Source organism: Daktulosphaira vitifoliae, unplaced genomic scaffold (assembly GCF_025091365.1).
Source record: "Daktulosphaira vitifoliae isolate Bord-2020 unplaced genomic scaffold, ASM2509136v1 Scaffold_1, whole genome shotgun sequence".
NCBI classification, from domain to species: Eukaryota; Metazoa; Arthropoda; class Insecta; order Hemiptera; family Phylloxeridae; genus Daktulosphaira; species Daktulosphaira vitifoliae.
In genome coordinates this window covers 32049819-32067950 of record NW_026099572.1, presented here as the reverse complement: position 1 = coordinate 32067950, position 18132 = coordinate 32049819, and the positions used below count along the sequence as shown (strand labels likewise).

At 26.5% G+C, this 18132-nt stretch overlaps 1 protein-coding gene across 2 annotated transcripts in view; it reads left to right on the top strand.

The window, feature by feature from the left end:
- Nucleotides 1-7440: 7440 nt before the first annotated feature.
- LOC126896002 (uncharacterized) overlaps nt 7441-18132 on the top strand; it is a 14862-nt gene continuing 4170 nt past the window's right edge. For both annotated transcript variants that reach the window (XM_050668398.1, XM_050668397.1), the window contains exons 1-3: nt 7441-7647; nt 9259-9436; nt 16515-16739. In XM_050668398.1, coding sequence (XP_050524355.1) covers nt 7480-7647; nt 9259-9436; nt 16515-16739 — 571 coding nt within the window. In that variant the 5' untranslated portion in view covers nt 7441-7479. The remainder of the gene's footprint in view (nt 7648-9258; nt 9437-16514; nt 16740-18132) is intronic.

The window sequence follows — 18132 nt, the reverse complement described above, 5'->3', positions numbered from 1 at the left end:
CCCGTACTGTGCAAAAGGAGAGGAGGATGAGGACCTTATAGACATGCGTGTAGATTTCAGTGAAAATCCGAAGATCACCTATCTCAAAGAGATCAGCGACAAGCTCACGATACTGGTAGGGTATACAAGAGATCTAAGGAAGGAGATGTCATATACAACTGCTGTTATACGCTCCTTTGTTGAGGCGACAAGTGTAAATCAATTACGAGTTGAGAACCTGCAGAAGACGATCACGCAAATAACAATTACCGCGCCGACCCTCTATCCAAGTTTAAGTTCAGTACAGCCGGAAAGGCACACATCTGTAACACAACCCACAGGTCAGAGCGACACCGTGGACGGGACAACAAGCACAAAGGGGATCAAAATTCCGTTTTGATGAAGGAAGATTAAGAAGATTAACATACAGATTGTAACGCCGAGGATTGACGGCCGATCATAGAAAACGTAAAAAAAAACACGATACGACATTATAACTCGCGACTCCAGATGTCATAGTAACAGACCTTACCACTAGGCCACCGTGCCCTTATGATTCAAATCTCGATACATTTTCATATGGATTGATGACGTGATGTGCGGCTGAAGAAAAGGGTACCTTGTCAGTTATAATCAGAGTGTAAATTTTATTTTTGATATCCTGAAAAGTGAGAAAAAATGAGTTAATACCTCATTCATTGCACAAATCAAGATACGTATAAAAGTTTCACAATTCTGATAAATTACATAACCAATGTAAATATGTCGTCATCCGAATAATTCTTGCATATCACATGCCAAATTTCACTTTTCCAGTTATCGGTAACATTTCTGTTAACTGAAGACGACTCGCCACATATTTTTCCAAACACGATATCATGCCTTTCTTTTGAATTTGTCAATCCAACCTGCACTGCATTTGAAATTGTCTCCAGCATCTTTGTAAATTCTTCAGCCTTAATTTGTAGCATGAGCCCACTTACTGGAATATTACTACATCTTTTTTGTTGAAACCATTGAAACAACATTTTGTCAATATCTGGTTTTGATGGTAACCGCATTCTCTTTTTTTGTTCATTAGTTTTACAATCATTTTTAATTTTCTTACGATTTTTCTAAATATTAGAAACTGTTTGCTTTTTCAAGCCCATAAGAACACATACTTGGGCTTGGGATAGACCCTGCTCTATATCAACAATTATTTTCAGTTTTTCCTTTAGAGTAAACGCACGTTTCGACATGTTTAAGCAATGAAAGTGAACTAACTGAAGAGAATATTCAATAAGTAGTGGGTAAATAAAAACATGAATTTTTTCACCATAACTAACAAAACCTTTTATACCACTATTATGTATACTATCAACAAGGCCGACAGTCTCTTATGCAATAAACTATTAAGATAAATTATAAAATTTGATTAGAATATTTCATTTAACTTATTCAATATCATCGTTCCCCGACATAATTTTACTATCATTTAATGTACTCCTTATTGTTTTATGAACAATAAGTTTATGAAAACCGAAAATTAATTTTATTAAAATAAAACTTCAGAAATTTTTTTTCTTACTCTTGTTTACATTATTAAATAAGTAAACAAATTGTTTTGGGGAAACATTCTCATTCTTAACCCACATAACATGTATTGCAACTTATTTCAGAAAGTTGCAGTTTTGTTTGTAATTTTAATTTTTGTAGAGTCATACTACAAAAATTGTATACATGTTTATCACACAATCATAATATACATAATATCTTTTATACATGTGCAAATAAGTATAAGTCTTTATATAAAAAAAAAATTTACTGTGTAGTTTAACTGTGGTGATAAATAACTGTTTCAATTTTTCAAGTATGCGTATTTTAATCTGTTTTAGAAATACTCGATTATTTGTTATTTCTAAATGTATCTTCTTCTTTTACCTCGCCCGACTATTTAGGGTCGGCCACTTTTATCCTAAACTTCCACTCGACACCCTCCCACATCATCTGCCTCACTAATCTTCTCATTTCACCTACCTCGTGTTCTACTTTGACAAACTAGTACTCTATTATTTACTCTGTCTTACTCCAACTTATTCTTAATCCCTTTCCTTTAACACATCAACCTACATCTCTAGCCTTTGATTAATTTCCTTGTTATTTTTTCCTATTAATACTATATTGTCTAAACGTAAAACTTATAAAATCTACAAAATAACGGTTTTTAACACGCTTTTATTAGCTTCACTTGTATGTTTGTTTGTTTGTAACTCTCCTTTGGACTAAGAGCAAGTGGCTTATTACTGTATATCCCACCACTTGAAATGCGTGTTGGCTGAGCGGGCTAAGAAACGGGTGCTCGCTGACGTCGATCCCTGGATTCACAGGTCGTGGGTTCTAATCCCGTTCACGGCCGAAAATAAATAATTGTTTTTTCAGCAATTTTCGGGATTGGTGCCTTAAACGAACTGGGTATTCGTTAATCCACCTATTTACGATGCTGTTTTCCCGCGTTGCAGGCGGATAAATTTGTGCGCCTGCTGTCTTGAAGTGAACAAGACGTGTTGGTAACTCGTCCTCGTGGTAAGTCTGTGAGCGACTGTGAGACGTACATGACTTAACCTAATAATTCATAAGAATCGTCAAAACATAATCGAGTTCATAATGATTATAGTCATATTCAAGGGTATATTGGAGAGTATACACGGGTATACGGCGTATACCCGGATCCCTATTTTCCAATTTAAGCGTATACCTATAAGAAGATTAGTATTTTAAGGGTATACGCTAAATAAAATTTGTATATACGCTCGTTTTTAATTTATCGTCTCTATTAAGTGCATGGAAATAAAAAATAATAATAATTGTTGATATTATATTGTAAATTAATGGTTTTTAAATTTTCTTTATTATTTATCTTATGATAATAGATATTATATAAGAACGTACAGCGTACACGCCATGTATTACAATTGTTAAAAATAGATTCGTAGAGAACAATAAAATGTATAAAGGTAATTCCATCCAAAAAAAATTTCATTGATAATGTAGTTTGTTATGCATGTTACACTTATATTTTGTTGAACTATTCGTTTATACTTAATTGTGTTATTACGCTACTTGATTGTGCAAATTATTTTATTAAATTATATCGACATGGAATAGAATAAACGCAATAGCAATACACAAAAAATTACAAATAATTTTTTTTCTACGACAGTGACCAAAAGACTTAAAACCACAGCTGATGATCAAGTCACAGATACTAAAAATGTAAATAATAATTAATTTGTTTGTCTAAATTTTTATAATATCTAAGGTGTTTAAATTTTAATTGGTAGAGATGCATTAAACTTTTTTTTTAATTTACAAATAAAAATTATGTTATTTTTTGCAATAATAATGTATATTTTAGCTCTGTTAAATGTATAAAACAAGTATAAATTTATATCGATATTGGCTAATGATTGATTTTTGGTAATCTTAAAATTTAATAGTTTACCCAATATATTAGATTTAATATGATTGTTCAAAATGGGTAATTTCTGTTTTTTAATAATTTGTTTTTTTTTCTATTAGTACCTCACAAATAAATTTATTTACAAAAAATTATGTAAAAATATTTAAAAAATATCATACTGATCTCAAAACAATTCAAAATACAACTCAAGTGATTTTTTGAATAATATAATTAAACATTATATCATTACATTTACAGGAAGTANTGAACAATATAATTAAACATTATATCACTACATTTACAGGAAGTAACCAAGGATACTGATGTCAATGCATCATGTTCTGCTAACATTATCAACACAACTTTGTGGCCAGCCGATTGGAATATATTTGAAAGATCAAAATTCTATAAATCATTTAAAATCATTTATCGACTCATAGTATGTTTTGTATAATAATTCTCCTAAAAATAGTATTGAAATTAAAGATGTGTGTAATGAATTGAATATCATGTTTTTGAAAATTGGAAGAGTTCTTGATATTAGATGGGTTGCAAGTAGTTGGCGAGTCGTTAATGCAGTATGAAAAACATTTCCTATTCTAAGTAAACATTTTTATAACTCATCTATTGATACAACAAAATATTCTAAAACAAAGAGCAAATATTTAGGTTTATATAAGAAATTGACTTCACCTGAATTTTTGTCTGATTTGTCTTTAATGTGTGATGTACTTTTAGAGTTGTCTAATTAATTATTAAATCTTCAAAATCAAAAAATAACACTCATAGAGGCAGACTCAACTATCAAGAGATCTATTCGAATGAGAGAATGGGGCGCTGAATCTTGGGAAGACATCAAAACAAACATTTACGCCAGTACAAAGAAAGTACTAGGCAAAAATGTTCTAGAACCAAGGAAACCTTGGATGACCCCAGACATCCTAGAACTAATTAAGGAAAGAAACAAGTAGAGGAAGAAGGACTATGGAAAATACAAAAAAGTTAATAACAAGATTACAAGTGAGTGCAAGATAGCTAAAAATGAATGGATGAAGAACAACTCCAAAGAGATTGAATACCTACTGTCTAAGAACCGTGTAGACAAAGCCTACGCCAAAGTGAAAAAGCTAGAATACAAACCAAAAACCAGAAGAAGAAGAGAAATATTGGGAACGTGAAGAAGACGTTGAGCCAAATGATAAAGGTTTTCCAATATTACAAGATTAATACCAACTAGCCTTGAGAACCTTATAAAACAAAAAAGCCCCAGATATAGATGAGATTCTAGCAGAACTATTAAAAAATACTGACCCATTAAGTCGAGCTTGTTTAAAATAATCAAAGAAAGTGGAACCTACCTGAAAACTAAAGTCCTACCTGAAGACTTTATTAAGAGCAAATCCATCACAATACCCAAAAAAGGCAATGCTAGCGAATGTGTGAACTACAGAACAATAACACTCTAGTCTCACGCGTCGAAAGTTTTTTTAAACATCCTAAAAAATAGAATCATATCCAAGATAGAAGAACACATAAGCGAGGACTAGTCTAGATTCAGGAAGGAAAAAGAAACGAGAGAGGCGATAATTGCTCTAAGGCAGATTCTTGAAAGGAGACTGAATGTGAACTTGAACACCCTTATCACGTTCATATATTTAGAAAAAGCCTTCGACAAAATCAACTGGAAACTGCTATTCAAAACTCTAGGCGAAAGGAGAATTGTCTGGAAAGATAGAAGAGTCGTCATCCAGACTGTATAAAGATCAAAAGACACTGGTGGACATCAATGGAGAATTGAGAGGAGCCAAAATTAGGAAGGGCGTTAGACAGGGGTGTCCTCTCTCCTTATCTGTTCAACCTTTTCATAGAGGATGCAATGAATGAAATGAAACAGCAGACTAAAGGTGTAATAATAAATGGTCAGAAAGTGAACTATATAAGATTCGCAGACGACATTGCATTGGTTGCAGACAGCTCTGAAGAAATGAATGAGATGCTCAACACCCTTTCTAATATCCTTGACAAATACCACCTGAAAATCAACGCCAAAAAAACGAAAACAATGACAGTTAGAAGAGAACAACACATAGTGAAACCTACAATCAAACTGAGGGATGCGGTCATTGAAGATGTAGAAGAAGAGTTCTACTATCTAGGAAGCTCCATTACTTACGACAACAAATCTACCAATGATGTTAAGAGAAGAATAGCAATGGGCAAAAAAACATTCAACAGCAAATACAATCTCCTAACTAACAAACACTTTGATTTAAATACAAGGAAGAAATTCATCAAATCCTACATTTGGAGTGTGTTATTGTATAGCTGTGAAACTTGGACCATAGGTCATATAAAAAGAAACGGCTAGAATATTATGAATTTTATTATTGTCCTCTGATATTTATATGAATATTTTTAACGTACACTTACATACTTTAATTTTATGTATTTATTTAATTTATAGTATATTAGAGTAGTATTTATTTAATTATATAATTATAGTATTTTTTTATTATTCTGTAATATCATTATAATTTTATTTTTAAATTGAATTTTAAAAACTTTAAAATGGATTATCACTTACTGGTAAGTTTTTAATATCATTTTTTTTAAAATTATTCAATTTTAATTACGTTAAGGTCAATTATATTAAATATACTACAATATACTACTTTACAAATGCTACTCAATAATGTTTCATATTTTAAAAATTATTGTTTTCAAACAGCACAAATGTTTGTCAAGTTATATCCGTGGTAGTACATGCTAGCAAGTATTTTAACTAGTTATAATTTATGATCTTTGTTTATTACCAAATTTAATTTAATTATTGTTATATGGAAATGAATATTTTTATACAATTTATTTTTAAAAATAAAAATTATTGGATTAAAACACCTACCAACTTAGGATACTTCACCCAACGTTGTAGCCGTACAGTTTAGATATATTATTCCAATATATCTAAAATCATATAAACACATAACATACATACATTACAGACACAATATCTATCGAAACTGATTAGTACTATCAATGATAAGTAGAAACTAAACGCGTGACACGTTATGTAATTCTAGCTTGTAGAACAACTTTATTGAACCATCTTATTTTTGGAACCAAGTGTCGTATAATAGAGTGCCAAAAATTCTTAAGGTGTGAAATAATTCCAAACTTATTTACTGTTATTGTAAAATCGAAGATGCATATTATGACATCATCTTCGATTTTATAATGCCGGATAAATGTTAGATGAACGTCATCATACAATAACAATTAGATCATCTAAAATGTGATATTATGATAGTCGACAAAAACAAAGAGGCAAACACCGGATGATATACTATTTGGAAATCTATTTTATCTTACACTGCATAAACCAATAAACACACAGTGTCCCTCACAAAGTACTGATTGAAAATACATTTGTTTTATGAATTAAATACGAATGTAAATTATATTAATAGTATATATTTAAGTTCAAGAAAATATATTATGTATAAAATGTTAAATTAAGATAGAAAAACGTGTTATGAATTATGAATTATTATTATGAATTTAATACGAAATGTTATACTTATTCAATTCTGACTTGAATTAAATGGCGCAGAACTTGATTTATTATAAATAAAAAATTTAAGTACCACTTCAACCTTTTAATCTTGAGGGACGTTAATGTAATTATTTTAAAACTTAAAAATAATTTGTTAAATAAAAATCAATCATTTAAAAAAAATTCATTAATTCTGTATCTATTTAAAACATTTAATTTAACTTTATTTTTAATAATAAATTGTTAAATAATATATTATTAAATATATTACATATTAAATATATTTAATCACATAATGCTATAATCTAAAAATTTAAACATATCATTCATTGTAAAAACTTGTTTTTTACTAAAACACATTTAACTTAAGTAAATAAGAATTTAAATATTTTGTAAAGCTTGATTATTTTTTGTATAAAAGCCAAAAATTTTCATGTTACCATAACGCAATTATGACTGTTACACTATTTTAAATAATTATATTTGAAACTGAAAATATTAAGAGATGATTTATCAAATTAAGATATTATTGTTTGCTAATAGCGTTCTATCGTTTTGTTTTTTCCCGATTCAAAATAAATATAATAAATTGAAAATTAATGATTCTAAAAAAGAACATGAAGAAATAACAAGTAATAATGAAGATACTCTAAAAGAATTTGATAAAAATTGGGTAATTTATAAATAAATAATGTATTTAGCCAATTTTTATTTTATAATTTTTTAATTTAAAATGTTACTCTAACTAAAAATGGAAAAGATTCTAATATGATACTATTATTAAATTTAAAAAATAGTATTTTATTTACCCTAATTAAAATTAATTAGAATTTAAAAAAATTTTTAAAATCCTAGCAATTATTTAAAAAGTATACTTCTAAAAACTATAGGCGAATTATAATATGATTCAATAGAAAAAAAAACGTTCAATTTCATCTTAACTTTTTTAATGTAAGATAATTTAAATATTAAGTAAATGCACTAATATTTTTATTTGTTATTTTTAAGTCTTTTAATAGGTCACAATATATAATAGTTTAACAATAAATGGAATATACTTTTAATAAAAAAAAAAAAGCAATTATATGTATTTTAAATATTTGTTTATGTTAAATAAAATTTTATACTTTTTTTAACTAATTGAAAAAAAATTCAATGATAATATATTAAGTCTCAGTTCCGATTTTTTTTGTTATAATAAGGACCCAAATTTAACTATTTTTTTTAATTATTATAAACACACATCTCCGTACACATTTTAAATTCAATTCGACACTAATAAGGTATTGGTCTACATTTACATTACAAACTTTTTAATAAAAATAAAGAACTAAAAAATTATTATTTTAAAATTTCGAAAAAATTAATTTTTATTTTATTTTTTAATAAAAACTTTTAATAAAAAATAGGCTTTTAACGTAGTCTAAAACTGTAAAAATTTCTAATAAACGGTAGCACAGTGTGGTCAAGGCACAGAATGGACGTGGCCTGGTTGGGACAAGTATAGATGATATCTACAAGTAATTAAATTCACTATAATAAGAAACGCTTCGATGCAAATCTATAAATAGTCTTTAATTCTAAGAAATTGGTGGATTATTCCAAAAGTNTTATAAACACACATCCCCGTACACATTTTAAATTCAATTCGACACTAATAAAGTATTGGTCTACATTTACATTACAAACTTTTTAATAAAAATAAAGAACTAAAAAATTATTTTAAAATTTCGAAAAAATTAATTTTTATTTTATTTTTTAATAAAAAATAGGTATTTAACGTAGTCTAAAACTGTAAAAATTTCTAATAAACGGTAGCACAGTGGGGTCAAGGCACAAAATGGACGTGGCCTAGTTGGGACAAGTATAGATGATATCTACAAGTAATTAAATTCACTATAATAAGAAACGCTTCGATGCAAATCTATAAATAATGTTAAATTCTAAGAAATTGGTGGATTATTCCAAAAGTAAAATGAACTACTATTTCCTTATTTATATCCTAATCAAAAGTTTTAAGATTTCTAAGTGTAATATATGAAATAAATATTTAATATTATTTGCTCAACTTCAACAGCCATAGAAGATAGGTCGTCGGGACAATTTTTTTTTTTAACTTATAGTATGTAACATAAGCTTTAATTGAAATAATTATAATTATTGTGGAGAATGTACTACAATTATTTTTAATGAATTATCTTCATAAACAGAAAGCAAGAAGCGAAACATTTAACTTTATTTGCTTAAACAAATTAAAGTAAAATTAACAGATTATATGTTTTAGGGAAACGATAATTTAAGTGTCACTCGTATAATGGGAGAAAAGATGCATTCACTTTTATTAGCAAAAGATACAAATAAAGATAACATAGTAACTTATGAGGAATTTCTTGAAATACACCAAATTATTTTTAACGTTAATGACAGAATAAAATTTTCTGATGAGGACTACAACAAAATAAGTAATTATAATAAAATGTTTGTCTATTATTGAGTTGATAAAAATACTAATTAAAATGATTATAACTATAATTTATAAAGAACGACTTCAAATTATAATAAAAATTATGACACATAAGAGAATACACAGATTTTTTATTGTTAACATTGTATTATTATAATATCTCATCGTTGTTTCCATAATTAGTATCCAGGTTATCAATATTTTTGTACTTAAATAAACACATTACTAAATTGATACTTCTGATTTGAATTGANTACTTAAATAAACACATTACTAAATTGATACTTATAAATCTGTTGTTATCGGAATAACTTACCCGTTGATGAAGGCTATTGACAAGAAATTTAATTTTAACGTTTCCATTTGTAGACTAAATAACATAATATTATGTATGTGGTCATAGGATATGGTAATAAAAAAAAAATGATCACTAACGATGAAAGGAAAAAATAAAATAAAACCAGTTGGTACTTTTTAACTAAAAAACATAATTGTATTTTTAAAAGAAAAATAAAGATCAATTCCGACTCCTTAACGACTCCATAAACATAAATCAACATAAAATAATAACGGTAATAGTTGTGGCCAGTGCCAGCAACCAATGCCTAAAACTCGTCCATCCTGACATACGGTTGACCTCCACACTCATAAGTAACATAATAAAAATAATATACATATACAAAAAAAAATATCATAATTAACGTAGGTGTCATAACATAATTATCATAAGGAACATTTTTAGTTAAAATTCAGTCCTGTTGAATACAAATACATATAACATAAGAACAATTAACATTTTAAATAAAACATAACATTAAATATATTATAATTTTAATTATTCTTGTGTTGTGTCAAGCTTAGGTGACCAGATTTTTATGCTATTTATGGCACTTACACCCTCATAAGGTCTTCGAGTATTTTGAAAACCTGGTATATCAGTCACCAAAAATCTGTCATTAGGAAGTATTTTTTTAATAATATAAGGTCCTTTAAATTTTGTAATTAATTTTTTATTGATACCAGTCGTAGAATAATAATTATTAAAACTAAATTTCGTATTATATAATTAGTTGGTATCTTTTGTTTACTATCATAATATGTTTTATTTTGTTCTGGAATTTTAGAAATGTGATTAGAAGCATCTTTCTTAACTTTTCCTAAATCTCTTTCTTCTATAAAATTGAATCTAAATAATTCTTTATATCATCATCAAGCTTATATTTTTGTTTTACACCATACAAAAAAATAGTTTAAACTTCATTAGTAGAACCGCTTATAATTAATACCATATTCAACATCATTTAATGTTTTGTTCCATCTGGACAGGGTAAAGGATAACTTAGCTATCATGGGGAGAATGGTACGGTTTACCATTCTCAATAATTATGTAGATAATGGAATTTCATTATCTACAGTAAATTTTTCAAATACTGTAAAGGTAAATGCAGAACTTTTATCAGAAATAATTCGAATACGCCTATAAAAACTAAAGTGATTCTGAAGATGATTAATAACTTCACTGCTATTAGTGGTCTTAATAGAGAAAAGTTTAATAAATTTAGTAACTAAAAAATATATTATATCCATGATATGCTTTTTCAAAAAGGCCTAAATGGTCTATATAAATGGTATTAAAGGGAATGTTGTGCAAAAATCCTTCAATTTTACCACTATGTAGGGAGAATGATAGGCATTTTAAATATTTAAAAGTATAATTTTTTTACTTTTTCTTTCATTTTAGGGAAGCAATAAGAATTATTAATTAAATTTACATCTTTATCAACACCAATATGTCCAACATTATCATGACAAGTTCTAATAACATTATCAAATAATTCATTAGAAACATAAAAAAAAGTTTTTTATCATTAGTATTACATACTAGTTCATTTCTTAATTCATAGAAAAGAATATCTTCATTTTATATTTCCTAAAATAATGGAGAATAAAAACATAAAATTGGAGGAGAAATTAAGAATGATTTTAAATTTACAAATGCTGACAACTGACTTTCATCAAAAACAAAGTCTTTATTCTTTTTTATATCATATAATGGTTTAGCAATAATAGAGAAATTTTTAACAAATCTCCTAAAATAACTAGCTAATCCTAGAAAGCTATGAAGTTCTTTTGAATTCTTAGGTATAAGAAAGTTTTTAATAGCCAATATGTTATAAATAATGAATTTTTTGTTAAAAAATGAACACTTATCAAGTCTAAGTTTAAGAAAGTATTGTGACATAATTTTAAATACCTCAATAAAAATATAAATTTTTTTCATCAATTATAACAGTACTTATTAAAATATCATCTAAATATATGATAAATTTATTTTGTTGAACCAAAGAATTAAAAATAGTATAAATATACCTCATAAAAATAGAAGGGCTATTACAAAAACCAAAAGGCATTCAAGTATATTTAAATTGACCCATAAGTGTTATAAATGATAAATATTTAATTGACTCTTCTTTAACTTTAACATGATAAAAAGTATTTTTTTAATCTAAACGGGTAAAGTATACTTTTTATTGTGATTTTAGTGATTTAAGTGATTTTATTTAATTCTCTAAAGTCTACACAAAATCTAAGGTCATTTTTTTTCTTTTTTATTAAAACAATACTTGAGCAATACGGTGAATTACTAGATCTAATAATTTTCTCAGTTAATAATTCATTAATAATAATTTTAAGTTTTTCTCTTTTTCTAAATGACACACGCCTAGGCCTAAAATAAAAAGGTACATGATCTTTAGTTAACTTAACTTTAAGTTCTACAGAAGCATCAAGTTTTATAAGGTTAACATAATTTTAATAATAATTTTTAAAAATTGTCTTCACCTCATTCTGGACATCAACACTTAAATTTTTATTAAAACATAATTTAATAGATTCAGTCTTATCAATATCAATTAACATAATATCATCAAAAATAAAATTATTATCTTTAACTTTTTCTATAAATAAACTTTAATTAAATGATAAACTTAATAGATTTATCATAAAGAAAATTTCTACCTAACAAACAGTCTGAGTTCATTGTACCATTATCAACAACAAATAAAATATTTAATTTAGTATTTATACACTTAATAAAAATTATTGAATTTAAAAATACTTAATACTTTTAATTGGTTTTTATTAATACCAGAAAGATTAGGAGTATCAGAAGTTAAAATTAAATTAGAAGGAACAACTGAGTCGATGACTGCATCCAATGTCCAATATTGCATTTGATATTCAATATTAACATTCAGTGTATATAGTGGATGACTTGACTCATTAATTTCTGTCATCATTCTTGATTGCTCATCAGTTTTCTCTTCATTTGATTTCAAACTGTTATTGCAGTCTTTTTGTCATTGCTCTATTGAGCCACACTTAAAACAGGAACCTGGTGCTCTTTTTGGTTTATTACAGTTTCTAGTAGTGTAAGAAGTACTATAACAATTAAAACAGCGTTTCACATTAATTGTTATTTGATCATTCTCTTGTCTTCAACCTTTTTTTGTATTACAGTTGAACTGTTTAGTGAATAGTTAAATAAATTATTGCCAAAAGTTATCCGCTTTGTACTTACTTTATTTAGATTTTTATAAGTTAATATATGATTAAACATTTTATCAGTGTCATTATGATGTTTTGACAACAAGTATGTGACCATGTCACGTGAATAAAACCCTTCTAATTTTTTTTTTTTTGTAACTTAATCAAATATATATTTAATTAAAATAAAACGTACTTTCTCATAAAAATAATCAATAGTAGGTTCGCCTTTTAATTGAACTCTAAAGACTAGATTTTGCCATAATTCAGTAGTATTTTGATCATCAATAAATAATCTTGTAAATTGTTTTTCAAATATTTTCCATGAAGAAAAACTACGACTCATAAACCACTGTTGAGTTGGTACATTCAAATTTGCAAGAACAGACTCAATTTTTAAAGTATCAAACCACTTGTTAATGTCAGCTATTCCATTAAATGTATTTAGCCAATCTTTTGCTTCTGATCGAGACTCATAACCCGTAAATGGTTTTATACTATTGTTAAGATCTGGAATAACATAAAATTGATTACCTTGGTTACTCGTAGTATTAAAAAGAGCGAGTAGTCGCATTAATAAACGATTTTGTTCCATCAATAACTGAAACATAGTGTTTATATTGCATTTAGAGGGCTCTTCAAAAGTATCACTTGTAATAACTCGTTGATCTTCCTGAGCTGTATCGCCATGCGCTTGATTTTTATCCAAATCCATCAGGGAAACGGATTTTTGAAAACCACTTCCGAAATTGTAGGTGGCCATAAAATATGGTAACAAAAAAAAAATGATCACTAACGGTGAAAGGGAAAAAATAAAATAAAACCATTTGAATCTATTTAACTAAAAAACATAGTTGTATTTTTGAAAGAAAAATAAAGATCAATGCCGACGCCATAACAATCATAAACAAAAATTAACAAAACAACATGACATAACATAATAACGGTAAAGGTTGTGACCAGTGCCACCAACCAATGCCTACAATTAATAATCTTAATAATAACTTTCATTCTTAATGCAATGAATTTCTTGTGAAAGACAGAAGATCAAATCTTTAAACAAAGGAAGTTAATACCTACATTACTCAATTCAATGAGTTTCATGCAAATTTATCCTTATTATCCACACAAATAATTAAATTTAAAGCTGAAATTAATACTCTATATGAATAAATTTTGATTTTAAAGGATAACATTAAAAATTTAGAAAATTCCCCTCAAGTTGATTGTTAAATTGGTGGCGAAAATCTTTCAGAAGTTATCCGATCGTGGGAGCCTGCTTCAATTTTATAGCTAATGGTGTACCTGAATCTACTTCGTCAGTGGTATCTGTTATGAATGAAATCAAATATTTGAAATCTTGTATTATAGCTATTTTTGGTTTTTTTACCTTTTGATTTTATATTGGTCCGTTTAGGTAAAGTTTCTACAAATTCATCTCAACCGCTAAAAATTATATTTAGTTGCATTAAGCGTCTTATCCTCTTTCTCTAATGCTAAGAGGTCTATTCCCAGCAGCGTCTCAATATCGAATATTTGCGATAAAACTCCTTTTGAACGAGATCTTTAATTATGTCACCAAGAAAAAAATCGTTGATTAGTTGAGAGTGAAAACTATATCAACTACCGCTTACATAAATAGAATACCTTCAATTGTAAAATCACGTTCAAAATCGGCAAGTCTGCCTCAAGAAATCAACGATAAACAATAATGTAAACTATTTTGATTTTTATCAAAATTGTTGCACAAAGTTATTTAATTTTATGTAATGATGTATGTTTTAATTTAATTTTTATACTTCTCACAGAATTCATTAGATGACTCATTTTATTCTAGAGAACTTGGTCTCACGAATTATAATGTTTTTCGTTGTGGCTGTTCATTTTTAAACAGTTCGTGTTCGTTTAGTGACTAATTGCATTACGTAATTCCTTATTAGATATTTATTCTTTTTTATTAACGTACCCGATAATAATATAAAAAAATTGTTTGTCTCTTTTCAATTAAGCTTTCATTCTTTTGTTATAAGCTCTATATCTTGATTGTTGAAGGAAGAAGAGGTAGAGGGATGCATTGAATGCGATATGAGGATATCTGATGTGAGCGTAGATGATGTGGGAGATCGTGTCAAGTGGAAGTTTGGGATAAGGGTGGCCGACCCCAAGTAGTTGGGATTAAGGCGAGGAAGAAGAAGAAGATAAGCTCTATATAACTTCCTCCTTACAGTGATTTGTCTCCCTCTAATGCCTATGTTTCTTCTATTCATTATGTTATCCGTCTTTATCCTAAGTAATCTTTTATTTTTTGTGATGATTTTAATTTGTCGGACTTTAATTGATCTAATGGTGTTCTATAATCTTTTCTTTTTACTTCTCGTTACTCCTGTATTCCTAAAACATTTGCTTATCGTGGTTACTATCAGCATTCAAATATTTTATTGATGTATAACTTTAATAAGTGTAATTATCATAACCTTGTAACTTTATAAGTAAAATTAATTTTTTTGAACAATTTACATGTGTCCATTTAGATTTAGCTGTAAATAAGTTCTATGAAATTTGAAATCATACAGTAGAGATATTTTTTCCTAAAATGTGTCTTGATTTAAATTACTTGCCTATTCTTAATTACATAAATGATTTAATTTAAAAAAAGTTAAAGTTAATAAAATCTATACGGATTATTGTATATTTTTTGATTTTAGAAAGCAGTGTCAAATTATGTCAAATCGATGTGCTAACAATTATTTATTTAAAATGAGTTTGTTAATAACGTTAAACTCTTATGAAATGACGTATATAAATAAGTCTTAAAAAAAAAAAAAAAAATCCAAATTATTATATCTATAATAATACAAATTCTGAACGTGTTAAAAAGTCGGCTGCTTTTTTCTATGATTATTTATTTTCTGTATATGTTAAGAATTTTACATATAACCTTTCAATGCTTAATTTTTGTAATTACTTATTTTATTATTAATGGATATTATTAACCAATAGTCATTATTTTTAAATATTTGTATTTATTTTTCATGTTAATTATTGTTGTTGTGAATAACCTTTTTAAAATGAGTGATTGCCAGTGTATTTTATATAAATAAATATTTAACATTCAAAAATTTTAAATTGTTATAGTTTCTAAAAAATTAGCGTTTTATTATTAATAGATCAATTGTATAGATATATTTATTATTACATTCCTTAAATAATAAAATTTGTTATAAATGAATTTCTACTTTTAAATATATTTAAAAATAATTAAAACTAAATTTTTAAATCATTCTTAGATAATCAGATTAATTGTTCATAAAGTCTTTTCCTGAAATATAAAATGATTCAAAGTGACTAAATAAAATGTTTAAACTCTTGATAAATAAGTTTTTGATTTTTCTTTGAAATTTATTAAAAGTTATTGGTATAGTGAAAATGTAAATATATTAAATTTTAAAATTAACATCATTCTATATCTAAACAATTAAACATTGAGAAATTTGTTTAATTGTATTAATGTTTAATTTATGTTCGTTTAGAAAATGATAATGTAATTATAAAGGACACAATGAAAACTTTTTATGAACAATATACAATCCGAATGAAATGGTTTTCTGTACATTTAAACATAGAGAAAAATAACGAGGGATGTATTTCTGTGGAATATTTTCGTATATTATTTTCTTATTATGGTTTAGACGAAGAAATACAAAACAGAATTTTAAAAAGATTAAAAATACTAGATGATTTTGTAAAATGTGATGGTAATTTTTTAATAATAAATATACAATAGTTTTATATTAACTTTATAATTTTACAACCCAACTTTACAATATATATAATCAAAAACACATTCATAAAACTCATTTTAAATTTTAGTTGCTCAAAATAATATATACAGTAATTAATTATAAAAATAATTTAATTTTCGACATATATTTTAAATGTTTTTCAAAAAAAGTTATGTGAAAGTATGGAACTTTGTTTTCATTAATGAGAGCTGATTTAACTTTAAAAAACCCAGCACAGGGGGGTCGCATCACAGTGGTGACGTGTCATAGTAGGATCAAGTATAATGATAACTGTCAGTTATTAAAATACTATCAAAAAAAATGCTTCGATGCAAATCTTTAGATAGTGTTTAATTTTAAAAAATTGGTGTATTATTCCAAAAGCTACATAAACTGCTAGTTCCTTATTAATATCCTGATTAAGATAAAGTATGTCGAATGAAAAAGAGATTATTAAAAAATAGTATTTCCCATAAAAAAATTATATTGATCAATACACTTTTCAATAAGTTATAGCATTATAAAGTTAAAAATGTCAAAAATAAAATTGAGAATTTTCACACAATAATAGCATTTGGTAGCCATGTTCACCGTGAAGACAAAATAAAGTCCGAAATTTTTTTTTTACATAACAAAGTAGATTACATTAGCTTTAATTTAAGATATATATAAAAGTGTCAGACTTTCCGGAACACTATCAAAATTTAAGTTTAAAAAGTCAATTTTTTGTGAAAAAGTTGTCATTTTGAATCCCCCCCTGTAGGCAGGTAAAAAGTCAGATTTATAAAAAAAATATACCAAATGATAGGTAAAGACATCATGCATCTACAAAAAAAAGAATTATATTGATCCATACATCTTTCAAAATGTTATAGCATTATAAAATTAAAAATAAAAAAAAGAATTTTTTTACAAAAATCGTATTTTTTGTATTAAGTTTAATGTCTGTTTTCACCATGAAGATAAAATAAAGTCCGAAATTTTTTTTTACCATTATAAAGTATATTACATTAGCTTTAATTTAAGATATATATAAAAGTGTCAGACCTTCCGGAATACTTTCAAAAGTTAAGTTGAAAAAATTAATTTTTTGTAAAAAAGTTATCATTTTAAATCCCCCCCTGTGGGCAGGTAAAAAGTCAGATTTATAAAAAAAATATACCAAATGATAGGTAATGACATCACTCATCTACAAAAAAAAGAATTATACTGATATGTTTGTTTTTAAAGTTTTAAGTTACGGCAGTTTTTAGTAAAAAAAATTGAAAAAATTTTGAAAATTAGCCATTTTAGCTTCGATGCGAAGCTGAGAAGGTATTGGTTTTACTAATATGTGTTTTTTTTTTTTTTTTTTTTTTTTTTTTTT